This window comes from Lepus europaeus, chromosome 7, assembly GCF_033115175.1.
Source record: "Lepus europaeus isolate LE1 chromosome 7, mLepTim1.pri, whole genome shotgun sequence".
Taxonomy (NCBI): domain Eukaryota; kingdom Metazoa; phylum Chordata; class Mammalia; order Lagomorpha; family Leporidae; genus Lepus; species Lepus europaeus.
This window is the reverse complement of record NC_084833.1, coordinates 14075506-14102889: the sequence shown is the minus strand read 5'-3', so window position 1 is coordinate 14102889 and position 27384 is coordinate 14075506. Positions and strand designations below refer to the sequence as shown.

The 27384-nt window shown below is 54.9% G+C and overlaps 1 protein-coding gene across 1 annotated transcript; it reads right to left on the bottom strand.

The window, feature by feature from the left end:
* Positions 1–241: 241 nt before the first annotated feature.
* Positions 242–26383, bottom strand: SLC43A1 (solute carrier family 43 member 1). Its single transcript, XM_062196127.1, is given in 16 exon segments — positions 242–864; positions 866–940; positions 1887–1987; positions 1990–2009; positions 3454–3527; positions 3700–3841; positions 5888–6026; positions 6251–6286; positions 6367–6513; positions 7557–7735; positions 8573–8706; positions 10471–10563; positions 13103–13179; positions 13334–13389; positions 13476–13665; positions 26201–26383. Coding segments are annotated over 16 exon segments (1677 nt in total). The 5' UTR covers positions 26355–26383; the 3' UTR covers positions 242–804.
* Positions 26384–27384: the final 1001 nt, after the last annotated feature.

Sequence of the window (27384 nt, the reverse complement as noted above, 5' to 3'; positions counted from 1 at the left end):
TCTCTCTCTCTCTCTTTGCCTCTCCTCCTATCTAACTCTGCCTCTCAAATAAAAAAATAAATAAATAAATCTTAGAGAAAACAGGAAGGTGAGCCAGACAGCCAGCCAGAGGCGGACTGGCTGGCACTCCACACGTCCTATTTAATGCCCAGCTGAGTCTGGGTGAGAGAAGGGGGTGGGGAGTGGGAAGAGAACCCTCCCCTCTGTCCCCACCCCCAAGGCACAAGTACACAGCAGCCAGTCTATCACTTCTCTCTTTATTTCCTCTAAGACCTGCAAGCAGCAGCGAGGGGAGGAACCCGCCCTCCAGCCCCTGGAATGGGCCTGCTGCCCTCCCAACACCTCATCCAGGACCGTCGGCAGCCACCTCAGGGCCTCTGTCGTCCAGAGGGGTAGGTGGTGTCTCTCTCTCTCTCACACACACACACACACATGCACGCACGCACGCACGCACACACCACACCTAGGACCTTAGGAGCGAGCAGCCTCTTCACCAGCCCCCAGGTTCCTAGGAGGCACCAGAAAAAGGCAGCCACACGGCCTGGCCTCCTCCATCCGCAGAAGCAGGTCTCTCCAGCACAGGGGCTGTCTTCAGTGGAGCGTTGCTTTGGGGATATTTTTAAGGGCATTTTTTTTTGCAAGTCCCTACAAAAATAGAACTTCTCTTGGTATTTATAAATCCATACCCCTGGCTCTGCATGTCCGTTACAGGTAGAAAAGCCACCAGGGGCATTCCCTTTGGTTGCTCAGGCCTCAGCTGCCTGTCCATCCAGGTCCCTTGGCCTCAGAGTCTATGCAGTCACGTCAGGGGCCGCCCAGCACCTTCTGCGGGCCTGCCCAGTGGGTGGCGTACTCCCTTTGGAGGGCGGCCTCGGTAGTAGAAGAGGTAGGAAGGCAGCAGGAATCCCAGGAGTGAGAACAGCAGGAGGCCCAGGTTCACCTGTAGGGCAGAGACAGAGACAAAGTCAAGGAGGTGAGGTGCCTGTTGGCCCTCATCACCCTCAGGGACCCCTCCCCCCCTTAGCCTCCAAGGAGGAGAAAGCAATTATTTTGCACAGGAATGATAAATATTGCAGGCACTATTCATGCAATCACCATCTCATTTAACGTCCAGAGCCTTGCAAAGAGCTGAGGTGAGATGCTGGGGGCCTGCTAAGTGGCAGAGCCCGGTCAGCGCTCACATCTACAGCACGCCCTGGGTAGTCAGGGAGAAGGCACTGGAGGAGTCTGAGCTGGCAGAGGGCCGAGGGGACCCCTGCACAGGGAGGCAAGAGACGGCTCTCACGTGCACAGCTAAGGACCCAGGGTTGCACCAGGGGAGGGGAGCCTGGGAAGGCTCAGGACAGTGGCCCTCTGGGTGGGGAGGGGGGCTCGGGTCACACCCGCCTCTGCGTGACTCGTGGTGTGACTGAGCACTTCCGCAGGGCCACTGTGGTGAAGACTCAGTGGGCAAAGGCACACAGTGCGGGAGCAGCAAATGGTTGTGGGTATTTCATCCAGCTGCGGCGGGAGGGTGCTGCCCCTGACCCCACCCCACACAGGGCACACACAGGATTGGTTCCAGAGAGGCAGAGTCCACTCAGTGAGGAGAGAAGCCTTTCTAATGGGCCCATGCCGCTTCGGGCAGGAATGAGTGTGTGCTGACGCACATCCTGGACAGCAGCAGATGATGGCTCAAGTGCTTGGGCCCCAGCCACCCACATGGGAGACCTCGATGGATTTTCGGGCTCCTGGCTTCGGCCTGGCACAGCCCCTGGGTGTTGCCAGTATTTGGGGAGTGAACCAGCAGATGGAAGATTGATATCCAATGGATAAACAAGCCTCCCCCGCCCAAGCCCTGCCTCTCTGCCTGCACCCCCTCCCCCCATGCCAACCCCAGCTCTCACCCAGAAGGAGTCTCCTTTCAGGGGTCCCACCATGGCCATTAAGAGCAGCTGCTGCAGCAGGGCGAACACGGCACTGACGAGGGACTGCAGGCCCGTGAGCGTCCGAAGTGGTTGGACGGGAACCTGTCCCCCAGAGCGAGGGCCAAGTGTCAGGACAGAGTGCCTCTTCCCACCCCTCCTCCAGCACCACTGGAGGTGCTCTGGGTCTCCACGTGTGCTCTGGACCCTGGCCTTGCGCACACGTGCCCTGATCCCAGGGCCACCCAGCTGGGCTCTGACACAGCTGTCTGTGAAACAGCCAGAGGCTCCTCCGCTCCAAGCCCCTGTGCCTCTGCTACTCGCCGGGACAGCACTAACCTCCCTTCAGTCTTTCCACAAATCGTTACCGAGCTCCTGCTGTGTGCCAGCACTGTTCTAGGTGCTGGAGGTAGAGCAATGAACCAAACGGACAAAGACGGCTGTCCCTGGGGATGTGTGGCGGTCTGCAGGGGCCGGCGGCAGGTAATAAGCCGGACACATATGCACAATGTCAAAGACAAGGGCCTGAGCCAAGGGGAACATGAAGCAGTGAAGCTGGCAGGGGTACTAAGGGGGTTGCAAAGGAAGGAAGGCCTGAGAAGAGGAACAAAGAACTGAGAAAGGCGAACAGGTGAGACGGAACCTTGCAGCTCTCTGGACAAAGAATGTTCTAGAAAGGGGGACCAATAAGTGCAAAGGATCCACGGAGGGAACACATGTGGGGTTTCCAGGGTGCCACTGTGGCTGACACAGAGTAAACCAGGGGGACGAGGGGACGGAAGAAGGCACAGAAGTCCTGGGGTCAGATGCTGTAGGGTCTTTTAAGCTGAAATAAAGCCTTTGGCTTTGACCTTCAGGGAGCTGAGATGGGAGGCCATGGGGGGGGATGTGAAGACACGGCCATCCTGCAAGGTGACTCCAGGCCCTGTGGGGAAAGCTGACCTGGGGAGACCGGCTTGGGCTGGGGTGGCAGAAGCGGAGGTAATGAGCAAGGAGCCGTTTGGGACAGGGTCCCCAGTGGACTGAACTGTGAGGAAGCAAAGGACAAAGACAACTGCAAGGTTGGGCTGGAGCCAATGAGGCCAACAGAGGTGGCTGCACCTGCCAGGCAGGAGGTCCCGATGATGACGAGGACTGTCATCACTCCTGTGATGCCCTCCGCAGGGCCTGGCGAAGGAAACATGGAGATGAGGGGAACTACGGGCTTCTTAACACTAAGGAAGGTCGCAGGCAGACGGGACCCTGGGCAGCAGGTGTCAGCAGTACAGGCACCAAGAGGGAGGGAGGACACGCTGGGGCCACAGAAGACCAGAGTGGCACCAACCCGAAGACTTCAGCCTCCGCTAGGGGCTACTTCTGAGCGACGGGAGGCATCCTGCAGGGGCTGGGGCTACCTCTGAGGAAGGGAGTTGCCCACCACCCTTGGGGTCAGAGAAGGCGGTGGCCCAGATGGCTTCCCAGACACCCCTAAGCCCGAGCAGTGAAACGCTCCTGGGAGGCCGGGGCAGAGGGTCCGTCCACGGAGGGACGTCTGGGCCCCAGGACTCACACTGCAGCGTAGAGACTTCCACAGGCAGAGTGGTAGAAACCCCGGACCATGGTGTGCAGGACAAAGGTCACAAACTGGAACCAGAGAGAAGGGGAGGGGGGTGAGAAAGCACATCGAGGCAGCAGCAAGGGCGGGCAGGGTGCAGAGGGACCCGGGGCCTCAGTGGCCTGCGCATCCCTATTCCCCTCCATGCCAACCATGTCCGCTGGGAGTACTTCCTGGACGACCCCGCAGCCCAAGTGGCACCTGGAGATGGAGGTTGCCAATGAGGCAGGTGATGCCGAAACCCACGAGCAGGCAGTTGGTCAGGGTGAAGGCGTTGATGGCATTGGTGAGCTTCTGGATCTTGCGGTAGCGTGGCCTGGGGGACTTGATGGCGATCCCATCCCTGGGGCAGGAGGGAGCGGGGACGGGCAGTCACAGCCATTGCCTTGACCGCCCCAGCAGCTCCCTGGTTCTCAGCCCGGCCCCTCCCCCTTCTGTATGCCTCCACTGCGGGGAAGCAGGAAAAGGCAGCAAAATCATTTCTCTAAGGCGAAGTGTGATGGCAAAACGCGCCATCCAGGGGGCTTTCTCGACAGGCAAAGTCACAGGCCTGACCCCAGACCTCAGAATGCCAGGGCCGGGGCCTGGGAATCTGCATGGTCACAAATATCCTGTGATTTCTCATGTGCATAGAAGCTTGAGAATCAAGGATGAGAAACAACCCGAGGGCTTGGGCCCCTGCACCCACGTGGGAGACCCGGAGGGAGCTCCAGGCACCTGGCTTCAGCCTGGCTAGCCCCAGGCCATTGTGGCCATTCAAGGAATGAACCAGCGGATTAAGATCTGTCTCTCCCTCTCTATAATTCTGCCACTCAAATCAATCAATAAAAAAAGGATGAGAAATGAGCCCCCAGGAAAGTGTCTCTGTCCATCAGCCTGGACGAAGGGAGATGTGGTTTCTGAGGACTGCAGCTTGGTCCCTGAGTGCCCAGCAAGCTCCTCTTCCTGACATGTCAATCAAGGGCTCTGAAGCCAGTCCAGGAGAGAAATAAGCTGGCTGCCTGTCTGCCCTGGACAGAGGGCCCTGCCCGTGGACCCTGGCTATCAGGAGCAGAGGGCAAAGAAGGCCAGGGACCAGGGATGGGCACTGTTGCCAGGGACGGGAGTGTCCCTTAGATGCCTTCTCTCCTCTCAGGACAAACAGGGACTAAGTAATTTGGATTAACATAAAAAAGAGCAGAAACCAGAGGATCCCTGGCTCCTGGGATTCACCCCGACACTGCACAGCTCTGGGTGACCCACAGAGTACAGCAGAAGTGATGTCTGCCGTTTCCAATACTGCACCGCCCAAGACACTGCAGCTTGTTCTGGTCTCTCTCTCTGCGATCTCTTGCTCCAGGGGAAGCCAGCCGCCAGGCGCACGCAGCCAGTCCGCCTGCGTGAGGACCTGCGCCTCCTGCCAAGGGTCACGCGACAGCCCTGATGCAGCTCTCCAGCCCTGTGCTCACTTCAGGTGGCTGCAGCTTTAAGAGAGACCTCCCAGCTGTGCCACTGTCAGATCCCCACCTCTCAGAAAGTGTGGGAGATAAGGTTTTTTGTTTAAAGATGCCAAGTTTTGATCTCTCCCTCTCTCACCCTGCCTTTCAAATAAATAAATAAATCCTTAAAAATAAAAAAAAAATGTTGAAAGGGGCAGCATTGTGGCACAGCAGGTTAAAGGCTGCCACTTGCAGTGCCAGCATCGCGTATCAGAGCAGCAGTTTAAGTCCTGGCTGCTCCATTTCTGATCCAGCTCCCCTGGCTAAGGCTCCCGGGAAAGCAGCAGAAGATGGCCCAAGTCCTTGGGCCCGCCTCCCACATGCGAGACCTGGCCCAGCCCGGGCTGTCACAGTCATTTGGGGTGTGAGCCAGCATGGATAGATGATCTCTGTCTTTTCTGCTGTCACTCTGCCTTTCAAATAAATAACCCTTTAAAAAAACATAATAAAGAGGCCGGGGGGGGTGCAATTGGTGCTAAAAAAAATTGTGATATCTAATATTTTTTACAGCAACTCTGTCTCCCAGCTTGCAGAAGGCTTCGCATCCCCTTCGGAGCACGGGTTCTGGAGCCTGCTACTCAACACCGTGTGACCTTGGGGAAATGACTTAACTATGGAGCCCTGTGTCTCAGCTCCCTCAGCTGCAGAATGAGGACAATGTACCTCGACCAGAGAGCTGCTGGAGGCCTAAATAAAGATACGCAAGGTGCACTAGGCACAGTCACGCTCAGGGGTAGCTGCTCTTAGCAAGCCCTGCCCCTCCTTAGCCTCAGCTTCCTCCTCTGTGAAATGGAGAGGCACCCCGTTCTCTCAGGGCCCTCAGCAGAGTGAAGGAAGATGGTGGATGGGAAAGCACGGGTAACAAAAGGCACCGTCTGACCGCCCGCTGTCACCATCACTGCGCGGGTCACCTGGTGTCTCCGAGGGCAGCGCCCTCAGTCGGGGCGTCCACGCAGTCCTTGATCCGCCAGTCCATGATGTAGCCGATGAGGGGGCAGGTGAGGAGGCACAACAGCTGCATGGCCCCAAAGACGGAGGAGTAGAACCCAACTGGGCGGGACAGGGAGGGCAGTGGGCTCAGGAGCTGACACAGGGCGGGAGCAGCAGCCCAGTGGGAGGCAGAGACCGCCAAGGCAGCCTTCCTCTGATCCTGGAGTCTCAGAGTCCCCAAGTGCCCAGGGTGACCAGAGCAGTCCAGACCCAGAAGTCCCACCCCCTGTACCCTGGGCAACGGCAGGGTGGGTGTGGCCAGGCTCTGGCTCTCCTCCCCCTACCTGTCTCTGCTGCCTGTTGTCTCAGCTCACTGGTCTCTGTGGGTGGGAGGGAGAGAGGGTGAGGGGAGCTCAGCCAAGGTCACCCTCCTGTGCCCACAGTTGCAAAGCAGGCTCACCATGCTCCGAGCCGCCGGTTATGAGATACTCCAGCATCTTATTCATGGCGGCCATGTAGAAGATGACCCGCAGCTGCGTCATGCCCATGGTGAGGAGGCTCCACAGGAATATGGGGGAGAAGAGGCTCTTACGGAAGGGGACAGACTCTGGAGAGACAGCAGGGGGAGCCCCTGAGCCCTGCACCTGCACCTTCCACTTCCCCTACGCAGTACCAGCTCAGCAGTCCCACTGGGGGCTGGGACAGCAACTGTGCTTCTTCAGAGATGGGAAGTTCAGTGTCACTTTGCTCCCAGCTCTTGCCCAGCGCTGTAACGGCTGCAGAACAGTTCTCGGAGGCCCCTGAAGGGACACCTGGTGCTTCTGTGGTAGCACTGCCTCTGGGGCACTTCCTGCCAGCTACACACGGTCACAGAGCAGCCCCACAGAAGCCGCCACAATGGTAACCACAGCTCGGACAGCTACATGACTTGCCCCACTCCTGGGGCTGGGCGCAGCAGGTCAGTCTGACTCTGGCTCAGGTCCCAGGGGGACCGGCAGGACACAGCCATCCTTATAATTGTGCTCCAATGTCCCAGGCTCACCCAACCCTCACAACTCCCCTGCCAGGCAGGAATTATCAGTGTTAGCTTAGAAAACGAGGAAAGCGAGAACAGAGATACGAGATTTACCCAAGCCACACAGCCTGTAAATGGGGAGCGAGCCTCAAAATGCCATCTCCTGACTCCTAGGCCCCTGCTCTTGCCCCTAATCATGGAACTGGCAGTCCAGGGGTCCTAGGTAAGTACAGGTACCTCTGGAAGGCGGGTGTAGTTCCTCCTGTGGCTAGCAGGGGGCACTGGCCAGCCAAGCGTTGGAGGGCCCCTGCCTGGAGGCTCCCTGGCCTGGCTGCATCTGATGCAATGGGCTTGGAGGTTGCAGGTGACTCTAAGGATACCAGCTGCCCCCACAGTCCAAGATTCTGGGAGCACCCACCCCCAGCACCCCTACCCTGGGACCACACAGATACCCCTAAACCCCCCAGAGTTCTCCTAGCTTTGACTGCTCATCAGCAGAAGGGGACTACGGCCCATCTACATCTAGGGATGCTGTGAGGACTGAAGAGGAGAAAGAATGGACACTCAGCAGTCCTCACCCAGCACGAGCACCCACCCTCCCAAGCGCCCCCAGGCCGGCACAACTACACACTCACTCTCAGGGAGGCTGTCCGAGGTGCTGCGAACATCCTGGGATGAGACGAAAACGTCAGCCCCCTCCTCCAGGCTGGGAGCCTTCTGGCTCAGCCGCTGGCCCACGATGGTCACGTGGGTGTAGAAGCGGTCGCCAGTCACCTTGTGGTCCAGGGCCAGCCCACTAAACATGATCTTCTTCCTGATGGCAGCCAGGCCAGAGTGTGTGGGAAGCAGCCAGGGGGAGCCCAAGCCCAACACCCTGCCTCTCAGTGACAGGCCTGGCCTTGGCTGCACCAGGAGCAAGCTCTCTAAGGCAGGGTTCAGAGCCCAGCCCAGGGGCCAGCCTGGCGCAGGTGCCCAGTCAGCGAGAGGCGAATGAGTCATTTTTCTCTGGGGCTGCTTGGAATCAACCTGACCCCAGCCATAGACTGGCATCCCCTTTTCAATGTTACAATCTTTGAAAAGTTGCTTTGTTTCCTGCACCTTTGTTATAACCAAAGTTAATGAAAGGATCTACATCTTACAGCTGTTTGAGAATGGTATAGCAGCTAAATACATAGTGCCTGGCATACAGTAGGCACTCAATAATTGAGTCAGTTAAGCGGCTGCCAGCCTGTGTGCTCACCTGGGGAGCATCTCCACCTGCCCCCACTGGACTGACGGGCTTGGGGAAAGTTGGCGTTCGGCTTGCCCAGACAAGGTAAGATGTTGGATTCCTTTGGGGCCACGCGGCCTCTGGCCTTGAGGTACCTCTTACTCTCATGTCCTCCTGCTGCAAACCCAGGGAGGATACTGACAGGACGAATCACCACGTTTTGACCACCTGTTCTGTGTGTGTGCCAGCTGGTACTGAAGAGCACTTGAGTGTAAGCAGGATCAGGCTATGAGAACGAGCTCACAGAGCTGAGGCCGTCTGCCACACTGAGGTTCAAACCCAGGTCTGTCCATCTCATCACCACGGCCCTGACCTCCTGGCCCCTCTTTAGAGCAGGTGAGCCCCCTCCCATCTCATCCGACCCCAGCCCCTGCCACTCACGTGTAATTGGCTTCCTCAGGGTTGGGAAAGGCTTCGATGGGCCAATTGAGGGCACAATTCAGAAAGATGAGGCAGGCCAGGCCAGACCAGGTGAACATGATGACCACAAAGCACACGCCAGCATCATAGATCAACTGTGGGAGGAGGCGGCAGGCCCATGGGGGAAGCCACCAGGCCCCAGGCCCCACAGAGGCAGAACCCGGACCTTCAAGAAGGTCCCTTCTACCCACTCCTTGGATCCAAATCACAGAGGAGGAAGAAATGACCAGAAGATCCACCACTGTCTTCCTCTTCCCCCCACGCCCCTCTAGAGAAGTGTGACATAGTCCCTGCTGGAGCTGAAGCAGCCGATCTTTCACTTAAAATGCCTTTGAAATCTCCATCAGTAGCTTTTTTTTTTTTTTTTGACAGGCAGAGTGGACAGTGAGAGAGACAGAGAGAAAGGTCTTCCTTTTCCATTGGTCCACCCCTCAATGGCCGCTGCGGCCAGCGCACCGCGCTGATCAGAAGCCAGGAGCCAGGTGCTTCCCCTGGTCTCCAATGTGGGTGCAGGGCCCAAGCACTTGGGCCATCCTCCACTGCACTCCCGGACCACGGCAGAGAGCTGGACTGGAAGAGGAGCAGCCAGGACAGAATCCGGCACCCCGACTGGGACTAGAACCCGGTGTGCTGGTGCCACAGGCAGAGGATTATCCTATTGAGCCGAAGCGCCGGCCGCATCAGTAGCTTTAAAAGGCACACACACCCTGCCCTTGACTCCATAAACGTTCATGCTGATCTTCGCCAAAAAAGGGTCAATTCATGTTACACGTAAAGGAAAATGAATGACCCAGGTGTGCCACCCCGAATGTGTTTATCCTGCCCCTTCCTGGCACACTCCCTGGGGGAAAGGTAAACCCAGTCTGAAGGGCCTTATCTCACCTGTCCCAGGTGTCCCCAGGTGCAACACCTGGTGCAGGGGGCCTTCCAGTGCTCCGCCTAGGGCCTCCCAACCCAAGACCAACAGGCTCTGAACTGATCCCCAGCATTTGTCCACCCCCACTACGGGAGAAGCACAGACGACGTGGCTCCCGTCTTCTCACACACCCTCTGTCTGGGACGCCTGACGTGGGCCCTGCCCTCCGGTCCCTGCTCAGAGCTCCAGCCACTGCCTAGGAAATGCTGGGCTCCTCCTCCTCAGCCTTGAGCCTCGGGGGCCTTTTCCTCTCTAGGGGCAGGACAGAGCTTCAAAGGGCCACACGCCAGATGGGGCTCCTCAGACTGGACCCCCTGGGTTGAAGACATGGGGGGAACTGCCCACCAGAACTGGCAGCCACCCACCCATGCACGTCTCCCATCTCCTTCGCTGGGGCCGAGAAACGGTGCCCCCTAAAGGAGCCGATGAACTGCCCAGGGTGGGGCTGGAGGAGAGAGTGCATCACAGCCCAGTAGAAAGGAGGCTTTCAGATCCTTCGACCAAAGACGAAAACATCTCAGGGCTCCTGGCTCTCAGGTCCAGCAGGCTGACCTGGCCAGGTTTTGCCCTGTGATGCTGGAGTACGAAAGGGGAGATGTGGGGAGCAGGGATGAGCCAGGTCCCATCCTAAGAGCATTGTGGAAGTCCTGGGATGCAGATTCCAGGGCGAGAAAAGATGAGAGGCAGGAGACCAGCTGAGAAAGCCTGCCTCGGCCTGGAGAGAGGACGGCTGGTACCCAGACACCAGCGAAGGAAAGGAAGAGAGTGGAGAAGTCAGACCCGTGGTGCAGCCCTGGGCTGGGACTCCTCCAATGACACGTCAGTGCTTTTCACCTTGGAGGCAGGAACTGGGCCACCACCACTCCCCCAGCCCCACCCAGTTCTTGTACAGGGGCAAAAAGACCACCCAGGTGACCTCCCAGGCCCCCTAAGCAGCCCCTACCTTGACTCCGGGGAATGTGATGGCAGAAGAGGCGTAGGAGCCAATCATGAGGGCCATGAAAGTGGAGCGCAGGTTCCCAAACATGTTGGGCAGCTGTGGGAGGAAAGCAGAGGCCATGAGCAGGGGACCCCCCCACCCTGGTATCCACCAAGGGCTCACCTTTTCCAACCCCATCTGAGCACGCTGGGAGGCACCCAGCCTGGTACTTCCCAAAGTCACTTCCAGGAGACCACAGCTCCAGGAGCTACAACCGGAAAGTCTCAAAGTGAAATCCACGTGGGAAGCCATCCTCTCACCCCCTCTTACACACTCCCAATGCACTTGACACACAAAAGGCTTCCCAGAAGTGCCCTGGAGAAATTCTGTTCATTTCATTTACACGCAGGGCTTCCCAAGTGAGTGCGTTGTGTATGTAGTCTCTTTAGCCGTGTGCCACCTCTGAATAACACTGACCCAATGCTGCCCCTTTACAGCTGAGAACGTCGAAGCCCAGAGAAAGAATGAAGGGCACTCAAGTTCGAAGCAGGTAAATGACTCCCCTCCTGTTCTGGCCACCCCAGCCCTACTCCAAGGCTATGACTCCCAACAGGTGCACCTTAGCCCTGTCAGGGGCCCCAAATGTCCCAGCCCAGTTTCTACTGAGCCAGTGCCAAGTCAGGGGAAGGATCGGGAAAGGGAGGGTGGGTTGAAGGGAGGGGGCAGAGCAGACTTAGAGCTCTCCCTAGTAAAGAATTGATTGGAGCTGGTGCTGTGGCATAGCAGGTTAAGCTGCCACTGATGACATCGGCATCCCATATGGACACTGGTTTATGTTCTGGCTGCTCCATTTCCCATCCAGATTCCTGCTAATGGCCTGGGAAAAGCAGAAGATGGCCCAAGTGTTTGGGCCCCTGCTACCCACATAGGAGACCTGGAAGAAGCTCCCGGCTCCTGGCTTTGGCCTGACCCAGCACTGGCCATTGCTGCCATTTAGGGAATGAACCAATGAATAGAAGAGATCTCTCTCTCTTGATCTCTCTCTCTCTCTCTGTCTCTCTCTAACTCTGCCTTTCAAAATAAATTAAAAATCTCTCAAAAAAAGAATTTATTGATTGATGTTCCGTTCACTGGACTGAGCAGTGAAGCTAAGTCCCGAAGCCCCTTGTGGGTACCCCCTGTCCTCACCATCCTCCGCACATCACCAGATGATCCCATAACTAGGAGGAAACTTAAACGCTAAGCCAAGCCTAACCCTGCTCCACAGAGCACCAGCAAACCAAGGCTCAGAAGGAGGACCGCAAACACTCTGGGAAGGAAAACTTGGGAACTGAGTCGTCCTCCCTTCCTGTCTCCCCACAAGGCTCCGCAAAAAAAATAAGAGGGGGCCTAGTTGTCCCCCACTGGGGCAGTTTACCCTGGCACCTTGTATCTGTGTGGCCCCCTGCCAAAAATGCCAAAGAAGGTGCCAGGCCAGAACAACTCCACCAGGGGTCTGTGGGCATCACCTGTGCCCAGCACCATCGGCAGGGTGAGGCTGGCCCAGCTAACCCCGGGCCAGACCCAGACTGGCTAGGAACACAGCCTCAGCACTGGACGTCCTGGGCCGGGAGCAGCAGAGCAAGTGCCCTGGGGGGCGGGGTGAGCCCAGCGGGGGCGGGGCCGATGTCAGGCCCTGCCATTGGCTGGAGATTACAGTCAGGGTGATTAAGGGGCAGAAACGTCAGAGCCCTTCTGGGCTGGCCAGGGCAGGGTGACCAGGGTAGGGTCCGAGGTCAGGCCCCCGAGAAGGGATTCAAGGCTCTGGGCCAGGTTGCACAGCGTGTAGAAGGGGCGGGGAGGAAGGGATCGCTTCCTTCGAGAGAGAGTTGTGAAATGTTCCCGGCTGGAATTAAAAGGCAAGGCGGCTCCTGGGGTGAGATGAAATTCAGCCAAAAACACCCAGTTTGGCCTTCAGGCAGACCTCACTGGAGATAAACAACCCAAAGCTGGCCCAGGCAGGAACCTGCCCCGCCCGCACCCACTCCCCAGCCTTTAACCCTTCCATTCTGTCTCACCTTCCTAGTGGGCACTCAGAGAAACACACACACACACACACACACAAAAGGGGTCAAGCCTGACCTTGTAGGCCAGGCTGGGCCAGCGTGGGCTGTGTCACAGGGTTCAACCTCACACTCACATGTTCACCCAGTCACCCTTTCAACCTGGACCGTGTCCCTCGGGAATGCTCTCCCACAACACGGCAGACACAGCACACACTGCCTCCTCCAGCGGCTGCCTCCCTGCCACTGTCACATTGCCCGGTTTTATCTTCTCCCAGCACTTGCTACCACTGACAGTGTATCAGCTTACTGACTTATCAGGTTTTCTCCTCCCCCTGGCCCCCAAAAGGTAAGATCCAGCAAGGTGAGGACAGGAGGACATGGTCAGACCTGTTTGTGCTATAGCTGCAGTGCCTAGAACAGGGCTCAGCCGACACTCATGGGATTGGTGCGGTAGCCCCGCGTGCACACGCACACGCACACACACACCTGAGCAGTTTCCCATACCTGCCCTTGACCTCCATACACAAGCACTACCCCCAGGCTCATCCTCACTTCCAACCGTCCCCCTCTCCCAGGTGTCCCCGCTGTTGGGCCAGGCCTGTCATACTCACAGTGAGAGAAGTGAACGTCAAGCAGATGCCACCAAAGCCATTCAGGGACAGCGCCAGGAATATGAGCGGAGACAGAACTGGGAAGAAGGAGAGGGCTGGATGAGGGCGACTGGGGAGCTGTGGCAGGGCGGGGGGAGGGTGTGGGGGGCCAAGGGCAGCGTCTCGGGCAAAGCAGCCCCCTCCATCCCACCCGTTCTTTCCTTGTGAGGGCACAAAGGCCAGACAGCTCACCTTCAGGGTCCCGTGAGGCCAGGGCCATGAGGGTGCAGGATGCAGCAAAGCAGGCACTGTGTGGACACAGGAAACAGTGAGGGGTCACCTCTCCAGACCTCCCTACCCCTGCCCCTCAGCTCCCACGGTGCAGCCGCCTCACCTGCCAAGCAGCCGCAGGGGCCGGGGACCAAAGCGGTCCATGAGGATCCCCAGGGGCAAGGTGGTGGCGCTGAGTGCAAAGGAGCCGATGGTAAAGCCCAGGTTGAGCATTTCATCCTGCCGGTCGCAGCTGGGCCACCGGCTGGGCTGCTGACCCTGGCTGCTGTTGGTGGTGGTGCTGGCGTTTGCAGCTGCGGAGGAGGGGGTAGGGCTCAGCACACGACAGCGGGGACAGCTGGCACAGGAGACAGCAGCCCCAGGCAGCGGTGCTGTGTTCAAGCCCCATTTCCTCATTACTGCCAATCAGGTGGTTCTGGGGGTGGTCTAGGGGTAGGACTCCATAAATGGCAGCAATTCAGTATCTGACCTTGGGAAAGACACACATCACACACCCCCTACATACATATATACCACACACACACCGCACATACATAAAGGCCACACACACAAACACGTCCCACATATACACACCAAATACATACATACCCCAAACATACATATACGACACAAACACAGCCCGAGACATCAACCAGCTCAGGTAAGAGCACAGCCATCAAAGTATTTACCGCATTGCAATAATCACCCAATGTCCAAGCTTGGGGGCTGTGGACCCCCCAACAGGAGGCACCCCCAGATCTAACAGCAAAGCCGATCAGTGGTGCCCTAACAGATTTAACAAGAATTCACTTAAAGGAAGCTTTCCCAATAAATGACACCCTAAAAAAATAATATTTATTGAGCACTCAGCTTTGTTCCAGGCATTTTTTCTTTTCTTTTTCTTTTTTTTTTAAGATTAATTTATTTGAAAGTCAGAGATAAAGAGAGGCAGAGGAAGAAGAAGAGAGAGAGAACTATTCCAACCAGTGGTTCACTCCCTAGATGGATGCATTGGCTGGAGCTGCTCCAATCTGAAGCCAGGAGCCAGGAACTTCATCCAGATCTCCCACGTGGGTGCAGGGGCCCAAGGACTTGGGCCATCTTCTACTGCTTTCCCAGGTCATAGCAGAGAGCTGGATCGGAAGTGGAGCAGCTGGGACTCAAATCAGCACCCACATGGGATGCTGGCATTGCAGGTGGCAGCTTTACCAGCTATGCTGCAATGCCCGCCCCCCCCCCTTTTTTTTTTGACAGGCAGAGTGGACAGTGAGAGAGAGAGACAGAGAGAAAGGTCTTCCTTTACTGTTGGTTCACCCTCCAATGGCCGCCGGCCGGCGCATCGGGCTGATCCGAAGCCAGGAGTCAGGTGCTTCTCCTGGTCTCCCATGGGGTGCAGGGCCCAAGCACTTGGGCCATCCTCCACTGCCTTCCTGGGCCATAGCAGAGAGCTGGCCTGGAAGAGGGGCAACCGGGACAGAATCCGGAGCCCCGACCAGGACTAGAACCTGGTGTGCCGGCGCTGCAGGCGGAGGATTAGCAAAGTGAGCCACAGCACCGGCCCCGGTCCCCTTTTTTTATAAGATTTATTTTATTAGGGCCAGTGCTGTGGCATAGAGAATTAAGCCATCACCAATGCTTACATCTCATGAGTCCCAGCTTCTCCACTTCCAATCCTGCTAATGTGCCTAGGAAAGCAGCATAAAGTTACACCTATGTGTAACTCTGCCTTTCAAATAAATTTTTAAAAAATATTTCATTTATTTGAGAGGCAGACTAACAGAGAAGGAAAGACAGAGAGAGAGAGAGAGAGAGAGAGAGAGAGAGACAGAAAGAGACACACAGAGAGATCTTCCATCCCCTGGGGGACTCCCCAAGTGGCTGCAATGGCTGGAGCTGGCTCAGACTGAAGCCAGGAGCCTGAAACTCCATCCAGGTCTCCCACTTGGATGGCAGGAGTTCAATAACTCACACCAGCCTCTGCTGCTTTCCCAGGCACATTAGCAGAGAGTTGAATCAGAAGCTAAACAGCCAGGACTTGAACCATCACTCCTATAAGAGATGCTGGTATTAGAGCCGGTGCTGCAGCACAGCAGGGAAAACTGCCTGTGATGCCGGCATCCCATATGGGCGCTGGTTCAAGTTCCGGCTGCTCCTCTTCTGATCGAGCTCTCTGCTAATAGCCTGGGAAAACAGTGGAAGATGGCCCAAGTGCTTGGACCCGTGCACCCACGTAGGAAACCCAAAAGAAGCTCCTGGCTCCTGACTTTGACTCCGGCTGTTGCAGCCATTTGGGGGCATGAACTAGCAGATGGAAGCTCTCTATCTCTCTCTGTAACTCTTTCAAATATTCAAATAAATAAATTTTTAAAATAAAAAAAGGAAAAGATGCTAGTATCACAAGCGGCAGCCCAACCCACTGCACCACCACCCTGGGCCCAGGGCCTTTTATAAACAGTCACTGCATCAACTCAAAAGAGGCCCATGAGTCAGCCAATAAAGTATCCCCATAACCCAGATGAAGAAACAGGTGTTGCCCAATTACCCTCACCTGCCTGGTCCCAATTAGCACTGGAATTGGCAGCCTCCTGAATTAAGACACTGTCCCTGCCCCTAAGTCATCTTTCAACTGTCAGTTTCCCTCATAAACAATCCCACTTGCTTGCAGTTAATGCACGCCTACTTTGTGCCAGGACTCTCCATACAGAATCTGATCCCATCCTACAATATAAGAATAGAATGCCTAACACACAGGTTCCTTTGGAGACAAGGACCGAAGCTCTGCATGGTGCCCAACCCAGGGAACATGCCCTTGGGACAGCTGACAAGGAGAAATGATGGCCCTCGGGTGCTGAGGTTCCCGCAGTGAAACAGGGGGGAAGCCCTCAACTCTCACGCGCAGCTGTGGTTAGATAACAGAGAACCCAATGGAGGCGAAATACAGCGTAGAGTGGCAGGTGCTGCAAAGAGAGACGCCCATGTCATAGTGCCCGGATGCTGGGGGGCGAGGCAGACGCATGGGCCCTCAACAGTGACAGTGACCTTGACTTCAGATATCTGAAGTGTGTGCAACTGGCAGAAGGTGAAGTGATCTGTGTGTGAACATAAGAAAGAACATAAAGGACTGGCAGATAGGCGTGCTGGCCACCCAGAGAAGGAACCGCCTTGGGCGATGGGGAGTTCCCCATCTGTGGCAGTTGCCAAGAAGACTGGGGCAAGTGCTTGGGCACCTGCAGGAAGCAGTGAGGCGGGGGTTAGACCACACATGGGGTTGAGGCCAGCCCTGTAATTCAGGGGTCTTGAAGCTCACTGTCTGCACCAGCTAATCCTCTCTACACCTACTTGCTGGACATGTAGTTACATTCTGCCAATGAGCTCTGTCTTGGGACAGTGAGTAAAGCAAGAAGAAAGGTAAAGATAACTCAGGCCAGCACTGGCCCCCACCCATGTTCTGCGAGGCTGCCAGGGCTAAACCTTTTAGCGCATTGAAATTGAGTGGCAGTTCAGGGGCTGGCTTTGTGGTGCTATAGGTTAAGTTGCCACTTGGAACATTGGCATCCCTTGTGGCAGAGCCGGTTCCAGTTCCAGCTGCTCCAATCCAGCTCCCTGCTAAAGTGCCTGGGAAAGCAGCAGAGGGTGGTCCGAGGGCCTGGGTCCCTGCCACTCAAATGGGAGACCCAAATGAAGTTCCTGGCTCCTAACTCTAGCATGGGTCAGCCCCAGCCATTGTGAACCAGCTCGCTCACTCTCTCTCTATAATTCTGCCTTTCAAGTAAATAAAAATATTTTAAAATAAAGAAAAATTGAGTGCCAGTTTAAAACCAGGAATTATCTCTAAACATCTAGATTTCTGGCTTATATTGAAAAGATTAGAAAACCTGGCCCTCAGGGTCAGGGCTGTGGCACAGAAGGTTAAGCCTCCGTCTTCAGTGCCAGAATCCCATATGGTCACCAGTTCAAGACCTGGCTGCACCACTTCTGATTCAGCTCCTTGCTAATGCTCCTGGCAAAGCAGTAGAAGATGGCCCAAGTGCTTGGGCCCCTGCACCCACGTGGGAAACCTGAAAGAGGTTCCTGGCTTCGACCTGACCCAGCCCTGGCTGTTTTGGCCATTTAGGGAGTGAACCATCGGATGGAAGCTTTCTCTCTGTCTCTCTCTTAAAATCTTTATTTAAAAAAAAAAAAAAAAACAGAAAAGAAAACCTGGTCACCACCGCAGCCGAGTGGCGGCTTCCGATTCACCAGGGCTTGCTTCACAGAAGTGCTCACCTCCCAGACATCTGCTCTCTTAACACCTGCCCTGCGGTACCCAATTATCATCACCTGCCTGGCCCCAATTAGCACTGGAACTGGCAGCCCCTGAATTAGACACCACCCTGCCCCTAAGTCTTTCAACTGACAGTTTCCCTCAAAAACAATCACACCTGCTTGCAGTTAATGCACACCTACTTTGTTTCAGGACTTTCCATATAGAAACTGATCTTATCCTACAATAGCCCTCAAAAGTAAGGATACTGGCCTCCATCTCACAGATGCTCAGGCTCCAAGAAGCCAAGCAACTCAGCTGCCCAGCTGCTGACCAGAGGGCTCAGGTTCAAACTCAATGGAATCTCCGAAGCCAGTCCTTTTAATTCGCACCACGTGGCCTCTCTGTTCTGCACAGGCCAGGAGCCCTTGCACTAATGAAGAATTCAGCCCAGGGCACTCACTGTTCGTGACTCAGGGTCAGTGAATACCTTGGTTCATCGATCATTCTCACAGGTCTGATTAAATTGGGCTAGCTCCTGCAAGCTCAGTGATTAGAGAAAGTGATATTTACAACCCCGGAGAGGAGCCCGTCCAGAGGTCAAGACCTCTTTGCACCTGCTAATTACAATAGGTCTTTAGCATCCACCTCCCCACTGTGATAGACAAGTAAAGTGAGGCAGAAGATGGGATGGGGAGAGGGGCAACTCTGTGGCACAGGGGGGTAAAGCTGCCACCTGCAATACTGGCATCCCATGTGGGCGCCAGTTCGAGTCCCGGCTGCTCCACTTCCGATCCAGCTCTCTGCTATGGCCTGGGAAAACAGTAGAAGATGGCCCAAGTCCTTGGGCCCCTGCACCCATGCAGGAGATCCGGAAGAAGCTCCTGGCTTCAGGCCTGCTCAGCTCTGGCCATTGCAGCCATCTGGGGAGTGAACCAGCAGATAGAATATCTCTCTACCTCTGTAACACTGCTTTTCAAATAAATAAATAAATAAATCTTTAAAAAAAGAGAGAGAGAGAGAGAGATGGGACAGAGACAAAGTATTCAGTGAGTGAGCATTTGGTGCAGCAGTTAGATGCTGCTTAAGGCACCCACATCCTGGGACTGGCATCATGGCACAGCAGGTAAAGCCACCGCCTGCAACACCAGCATGTGGGCTCCAGAGTGTGAGATCTGGAGGAAGCTCCTGGTTCCTGGCTTTGGCCATTATGGCCATCTGGGGAGTGAACCAGTGGATGGAAGCTCTTTCTCTCTCTCTGTCTGTCTCTTCCTCTCTCTGTGTAACTCTGACTTTCAAATAAATGAGTAAATCTTAAAAAAAAAAAAGACACCCACCTCCTATAGGAGTACCTGGGGTCCAGCTCTGCTTCTGATTCCACTTTTCTGCTAATGCAGACCCTGGGAGGCAGCAGTGACGGCCCAGGCAGTTGGGTCCCTGCCACCCACCTAGGTTGACTTCCGGGCTCCTGGCTTCAGCCTAGCCTAACCCAGGCCAAGCTGTTGTGAGCATTTAGGAAGTGAATTGCTGATGGGAGATGTCTCTGTATGTCTTGCTCTGTCTCTCAGCCTTTCAAGTTAAAAAAAAAAATTTAATGATGCAAGGAAGGAATAATAATTATAATAATAATAGTATCAAATAATAGCATCTATGGCACACAGAAATGGTAAAACCATGAGAGTCAACAGCAAATGATCTTGGAAATAATGAAAAATGGGATCATGGCTAAGCATTCACTCCCTCAAATCCCTGGTCCACTAGGATGCCCACTTGCTGAAAGTGGGCTCTGTTATCCTACCTGTGAAATGGGCACAGCAGTCTCAAATCACCAGAAAAGCTGCTTTGAGGACCACCGCACACACACAGCACTCAGAAAAGCATCCCATCTGCCTCGCACCCCTGGTCAGTGCTTCCTTCCTAACCCCCAGGCGTCCCTTTCTTGCAGTCAACACTCCTGAGAACACCTGAGGATCAAGCTCTGGCTGTATCTTGCCTATGACCGGACTTCCCTCCAAGAACCCCAAGCTGGGGAGGCGAGGAGAAGACACACCGACCCCAGGAGGCCCAGCAGAAAGCTTCTTCCAGGAGGGTTGTTCACACCCAGTTCAGTGCTCACTCAGCTCTTTTTTTCCCCAAGCCAGCAGCTGGCTTTTCAACATTTTCATTTTACTTGAAAGGCAGCAAGACAGAGAGAGACCTTGCTCCCTCTGCTTCTCAAACACCCGCACTACTAGAGCTGGGTCAGGCTGAAGCTGAGAGCCAGGAACTCAATCCAGGTCTCCCCCATGGGTGGTAGAGACCCAAGTTCTAGAGCCATCACCCAGAGCCTTCTGGATGCACATTACCAAGAAGCCACATGCGAAGCTAAGGAGCCAGGATTCACACCAAGCACTGTGTTATGGGATTGTGGGCATCCCAAACAGCATCTCAACTGCTGCATCAGGTGTCTGCTCCTCAGCTCTGAATTTTTTAAAAAAGATTTATTTACTTATTTGAAAGGCAGAGTTACAGAGAGGCAGAGAGACAGAGAGGGAGAGGTCTTCCATCCGCAGTTTCACTGCCCAAATGGCTGCAACGGCCAGAGCTGGGCCGACCGGAAGCCAGGAGTGTCTTCCATGTCTCGACGTGGGTGCAGGGGCCCAAGCGCTTGGGCCATCTCCTGCTGCTTTCCCAGGCACATTAGCAGGGAGGTGGAGCAGCCGGGACCCAAGCCAGCGCCCATATGGGATGCCGGCACTGCAGGCAGCGGCTTTACTCGCTACGCCACGGCACCGGCCCTGAGCTCCTAATTTTTTAAACTGACACTGGGCAAGTACTTAGCATCTCTGAGCTTCAAGTGTCTCTTCTGTAAGGTGGAGTTAACAATAATTATATGACAGATTAGTAGTGGGGACAAAAGACCTAACTGGCAAACAGTATACACTTAGGAAATTCAGGACTTAGGAAATTCAGGGTTGTTTTATTTTTTTGCACATATCCTGGATAAGCAGTAGCGTGTGACGAATTGAACAGCCCCCGTATAAATTCTGAGTAACAGAGCCCCCTTTAGCTGTACCACCCCAATAGAGGGGTCAGACATCCACCCCAGAGTACCAGCACATGGCAAGAAAGATAACAGAAAGCATTGAGAAGACAGAGGTGAGGCAAAGAAATCCTAAAAAGCTGACACTTGGGACCAGCGCTCTGGCATAGTAGACTAAGCTTACGCCTGCAGTGCCGGCTTCCCATATGGGCACTGGTTCCAGTCCCGGCTGCTCCTCTTTCCATCCAGCTCTCTGCTATGGCCTGGGAAAGCAATGGAATATAACCCAAGTGCTTGGGCCCCTGCACCCACGTGGAAGACTTGAAAGAAGCTCCTGGCTCTGTGCTTTGGATCAGCTCAGCTCCAGCCATTGCAGCCATTTGGGGAATGGACCAGCGGATGGACCACTTTTCTCTCTGTCTCTTCCTCTCTCTGTCTGTAACTCTACCTCTCAAATAAATAAATAAATCTTAAAAAAAAAAAAACTGACACAATTAACTCAACAATGAGCTCCACATTGGTTGAGCTCTTTAAATATTGGTAAAATGACATCATTTGATCCTGACATCATTGCTCTACGGCAGGAAGGCTAATGGGCCACTGTGTTTCACAGACTTAGGAACAGGGAGCCCAGAAGGGGTACGTGACTTACCTAAGGTCACACAGCAACATCAGCAAAGCAGGGTCCTGAACATAGAAAGAAGCCCACTCCGTGTGCAGTCTGAGACCGGGCTTGCTCTCATCCCATTTTCACAACAGCCCTATGAGGCCGGGATGACGAGCCATTTACATAAGGGACCACAGAAATTTTAAGAAAGCAAAGTACCCGACTGCAGCCAGCCAGCCCTTAGCAGAGCTGGAAGCCATGCTGCCTGCCTCTGTCCACCGGGACAAGGACTCAGATCCTTGCTCAGAGCCCCTGTTCTTGGAACACTGTAGAAGGACGCTGAGACCCACTGTCGTAACACCGTGACAGTAGGGACTCCATTTTGGAGAACCTGACACTCCATTCTGGGAAGGTGCCCCCCCACACACACACTGTGAGACTCTGGTCTGAAACTGTGATCTAAAACACTTGCACAATAGCAGTCCACTACATCACACCTGGCAGAGCATAGAGACCCCCTAGCATGATCGCTCAAGCTTGGAAGTGGATAGGCTGCACCTGGGTTAATGATAAAAATGTAATTTGTCTATGTCCTACATATGATTAAAACCAATACCTGGATTAATGTCAAGATTATAATTAAAATTGTTAAGATTGTAACTGGTATTGTCAAGATTATAATTGATACTAGTTTCGCATAGGTTTTAGGTCAGCTTGATCCCAGTAACCATGTATTCCCCCTGATCCTAGCAACCATGTATTCCCCTCCTGATTTTGTGGTTTTTGCCTTTATAAACCCTGTTGCTTTGGACCTCAGGGTCGAGAGTTCTTTAGGGCATGAGCCCACTCTCCACCGCCAGCAATAAAGGACCATGAAATTTTATCAATGTGTGGTGCGCCTTTGTTTACCCTCGCTTAGGTACAACACCACCATGAATGAAGCTCCAAGAAGCAAAACACAGGCGCTCTTGATCAGGTGGGCTGACTGTGACGGACTGGGAGCCATATCCACAGTCAACTGGACAGTCTCAGAAGCTCGGCTGGAGACCCTGAATGGAAAAAAGGTGAAAGAGGCGTGCTATACCCTCTCTCCTAGGAGTGCATGACTGGGGCCGGCATTGTAGCGCAGTGAGTTAAGCTACCTGTGATGCCAGCATCCTAAATCGGTGCTGGTTCAAGTCCCAGCTGCTCTGCTTCCAATCCAGCTCCCTGCTGATGAGCCTGGGAAAGCAGCAGAAGATGGCCCAAGGACTTGGACCCTGCCACCCACATGGAAGACGTAGCTCCTGGTTTCAGCCTGACCCAACCCCAGCCTTTGCAAATGGAAAGACCAGCAGAGGGAAGACTTCTTTCTCTGTCACTTTGCCTTTAAAATAAATAAAATATTTTTTAAAGAAAATAAAAGAAAAAAGTGCATGGTTACACTCTGAGAAGGTGTCTACTTTGGCTACTTTAGTGATCCCAAATGGCCAGATCCATACACGCCCACTTCTGGGTAACTCAAAACTCCAAGTGGACACCTCACACCATATGCACAAAGTAGCTCAAAATGGATCAGGGATAATAAAGTGCAAATATTTGTGACCTTAGTTTAAGCAATGATGTAAATATGATACCAAATGCCATGACAAAAGCAAAAAAAAAAAAAAAGATAAATTGGGCTTTGTCAATTGTTGTGCAGCAAAGAACAGCATGAAGAAGTAAAAAGACAACTCACAGTGGGAGAAAAACCTTGCACAGCAGGCATCTGATAAGGGATTTGTATCTAGAACAGAAAGAACCCTTACAACTCAATAATAAAAGACAATGTAATTTAAAAATGGACAAAAGAAGCCAGCGCCAGCTCTCCCACATGAGTGGCAGAGGTCCAAGCACTTGAGCCATCTTCTGCCGCTTTTCCAGGTTCATTAACAGGGAGCTGCATTGGAAGTGGAGCAGCCGGGACACCAACTGGTACCCATATGGGATGTTAGCATTGAAAGCAGTGGCAGCTTTAGCAGTGGCTTTAACAGCTCTACCACAAGGCCAGCCCCTCAAATAAACAAATCGTTAAAAATTTAAAGCGGGGGGGCAATGTTGTAGTGTAGCAGGTTAACCCTCCACCTGTGATGCCGGCATCCCATATGGACGCCTATTTAAGACCTGGCTTCTTTTTTTTTTTTTTTAAGTTTTATTTATTTATTTTTTGACAGGCAGAGTGGATAGTTAGAGAGAGACAGAGAGAAAGGTCTTCCTTTTTGCCGCTGGTTCACCCTCCAATGGCCGCCGTGGCCGGCAGGCACATCTCGCTGATCCGAAGCCAGGAGCCAGGTGCTTCCTCCAGGTCTCCCATGCGGGTGCAGGGCCCAAGCACTTGGGCCATCCTCTACTGCACTCCTGGGCCATAGCAGAGAGCTGGCCTGGAAGAGGGGCAACCGGGATAGAATCTGGCGCCCCAACCGGGACTAGAACCTGGTGTATTGGCGCCGCAAGGCGGAGGATTAGCCTGTTAAGCAATGGCGCCGGCAAGACCTGGCTTCTTCTGATCCAGTTCCCAGCTGATGCACCTGGGAAAGCAGAAGATGGACCAAGTGCTTGGGCTCCTGCACCAGCTTGGTAGACCCAGAACAAGCTCCCGGCTCCTGGCTTTGGCCTGCCCAGCCCTGGCCATTGTGGGCATTTGGGGAGTGAACCAGCAGATGGAAGACCTCTCTCTCTCTCTCTCTCTCTCTCTCTCTCTCTCTCTCTGTGTGTGTGTGTGTCTCTTCTGCTCTCTGTAACTCTGCCTTTCAAATAAATATAAAATAAAATAAAATAAATCTTTACAAAAGAATTTTTAAAGTGTTGACACATGCTACACAGGTGAACCATGAAAGCACTTCGCTAAGTAACAGAAGACAGTCATAAAAGAAGGCACATAAAACTCTATACGAAGTGTTAAGAACAGGTAAATCTAATTTTTAACTTTCATCATGGGCAAAGCCCTATGACAGAAAGTAGATGAGGATGGAGGAAGACATCAGGGCTGTAGAAGCTGCTAATGCAATGTGTGGTTGCTTTGGGGGATAAAGAAAATGTTCTAAAATTGATTGCAATGATGGTTGCACAACTCTGAATATGCTAAAAACCACTACATGCTTCAAATGAGTGACTTGTAAGGTGTCAGGGTTGTATCTTGATATAGCCATTTCTCATATTTTAAAAAAGCACAAGTGGAGGTATAGACTCTCAGAAGGGGAGCAGGAGTTTTGAGGCTGATGGAAATGTTCTAAATATTTATTTTTATTTATATTTCTGAGAAGGAGAGAGACATGACCTAGTGCTCCTGGGAGCAAGTGTTGTGGTACAACAGGCTAAGTAGCGGCTTGGTGCACCTGCATTCCATATCAGAGTGCATGGGATTGAGTCCCACCTCTGCTTCTGCCACTGTGCACCCTGGGAGGCAGCAGATGATGGCTCAAGTCCTTGGGCCCCTGCCACCCACGTGGGAGACCTGAATGGAGTTCTGGGCTCCTAGCTTCAGCCTGGCCCAGCCCTGGCTGTTAAGGGCATTTGGGGAGTGAACCGGCAGATGAAAGATCTCTCTTTCTCTCTGCCTTTCAAATAAATGAGAGACAATTTTTCACCAACAGGTGGAAAAGGCAAGAAGCAGCTACTGGGTGGGCAGGGCCAGGCATCAGGGCCACTGGGCAGCAAAGGGCAGGCCATCCCCAGTAGCTCAGGAGGGGACCTGACCCTAACAGTCCTCCCCTTCTTCTCTCATTTCCTCTCATCTCCAGCCTCCTCCTCCACACCCACCCTGCAGTCCTAGGCCAGCTGCCAACTCTACCTCCTCAGGGCCCCCATTACCCTCTAATTGGACCCCAGGAGGCATGGGCAAGTTGCCATCCCTCCACACCACCTGCTGCTTCCTTACAGATAAGCCTGGCAGGGGTGGGGCAGCACCCCAGGTGGGAGTGGCCACTGCTCAGTGCACCCAGAAAGATCAAGACCTCCCCACCTCCACCCCCAAGGAATCCGGTTCTTTCCCACAGCCACAGCAGGTGCTGTGGGGCAGGGGAGTTGTGGAGAGACCCTTGGGATGCCCATGGGACACACACTGTTGTTAGCCCCATTCTACAGAGCAGCACACTGCAGCACCACGTTTAAGGAACGCATTGATGTCACTGAGCTGAGAGAAGCGGGGATAACTGGGACTCAGATCCAAACGGGAGTTCCTTCCAAGCTTGCTCCATAACAGGGAGATTGGGGGTCGGGGGGGGGGGGGAGGGAGGAGGGGGAGGTAGGGGAGAGGAAGAGGAGGAAGAGGGGGAAGAGGAGAGCCGAACTCCACACCCTCCAGCTCTTGGGGCCCAGCTGTCAGCACAGCACTCAACTTCCAGGAAAAGGGAGATAGATACCCATCCAGCCCCCGGATGCCCGCAGCTGGGCTCGTCCCTGCCCAGGGGCAGCTGCATATAGCCCGTGGCTGAGCTGTGGCTCCCCAGGAGTGTCAGGAATTGCACTCCTTTCTGGGCCACTCCCACCACAAGGCGAAGGTGGCTGAAGTGAGAAACAAAGGCCTGCACACTGCCAGACCTAGAGGAAGTCGGCTTCTTAACTTTGAGCAAATAGGTGACTTGGAAACCTCAGGACTCACAAAGGAGCGGGCAGGCCTTTCACACACACTTCCCACCGCTGGCAGCTCTGCTCTGTCTTATTTAACCTAACAATAGCCAACTCAGCTACATCCCGCTCTGGACCGCTCTGGACCGCTCTGGACCCCGGGAGCCTGACTGGTCCCTGCACCGGAATGCCCAGTAGGATACCTGGCATTCGGTGACCACTGGATTAGACAAAGGAGGTGGAGTGGGGAGGATGCCCCCTCTTCCCCCCATGAATTCCGAAGAAGTCAGGAAGAGAGGCTGCCCAGTGCTTCCAGCAACCCTGCTTCCCGGCCACCTGTCCCTTCCACCTCCCACCTGTTCTCCAACCCACCTGCCCCCTTCTCGGGCATACCTTGGCACAGGCTAGAATAGAAGCCCTCGTTCTTGAGAATGATCAGCAGGGAGCCCCAGCCCAGCAGCACCGCGGAGAAGAAGAGGTTCTCCAGGACCGCGGTGCAGGCCATCCACCAGCGCCTGCGGTACGCCTGCTCCAGCGTGGGGGCCATGCTGGCCGAGAGTCTGCATAGAAACAGAAGGCTGAGCGAAGGGTCCCCCAGCGGCCCCTGGGAGGGGTCCTGCATCATGGTGGCTCCTGAGACCCCCTCGCGCCAAGCCGCGCGGGGGCCTTCATGGAGGCCCCAGAGAGCCCTGGCCAGCCAGCGCCGGCGGGCTGGCTCTGCGCGCACTGGCAGTGCCAGGGGCGCACGCGGCGCTGGGCTCCCGCCCGGCCACTATCAAAGACAAGGAAGGTCTTGTCTGCGCGCAGCAGCTTCCTGGCGCGCTGCCGGCCTCTCCCACCCAGGCCACGGCTGAGCCCGGCTCCTGGAGGGCGGGGTGCCGGGAGCGAAACCCGCGCTTCTCCAAGTCCCCACAGGTCAGCAAGGGGGCAGAGCGCGCTCTGAAGCCACCACTGGCCCATGTCCGGCCGGCCTCTTGCGCCAGGAAGGACCCCCTGGAAGCAAGGAAGAGGAGGAAGAGGAAGCCTGAGGCTACCCTAAGACCCTCTCCTTCCTGTTACCCCTCCAAGTCCACACCCTCCGGGGCCGGGTGAGAGCGAGCCGTCCCACTTTGCACACCAGGCGAGTCGGGTCCCTACAGCCTCTCCAGCCAAGCCAACAGCTGCCACGTGGAGGCAGACCCAGGGCAGGCGGGCGGGTCCTCTTGCGCCCTGGGCTCGCTCAGCGGGGCGCCAGGCACCACGCCGCGCGCCTCCTAGCCCGAGGAGGGGACTCGGGCTCCAGCAGGAAGTCCGGCGACGGCTGACTTTATACGGGCCGTGGCAGCGATCGGCTGGCTGGCGGGCGGGGTGTGTTTACCAGAGGGAGGAAAGGAGGCGCGCTCCCCCCGCCGCGGCCGCTGCAGCCACCGCGGGAGGAGACGGCACGCGGGCGGCGTGGGGACGGGAGGTGAGACCCGGGCAGAAAGAACCAGAGCCGGGGCAGACTGGCCCGAGTCACTTCTTTCCGGGAGCCTTGGTCCTCATCTGTGAAATGGGGTTTTGGCCTCGGGCGCTCCCGGAGGTCCGTTAGAACTCTG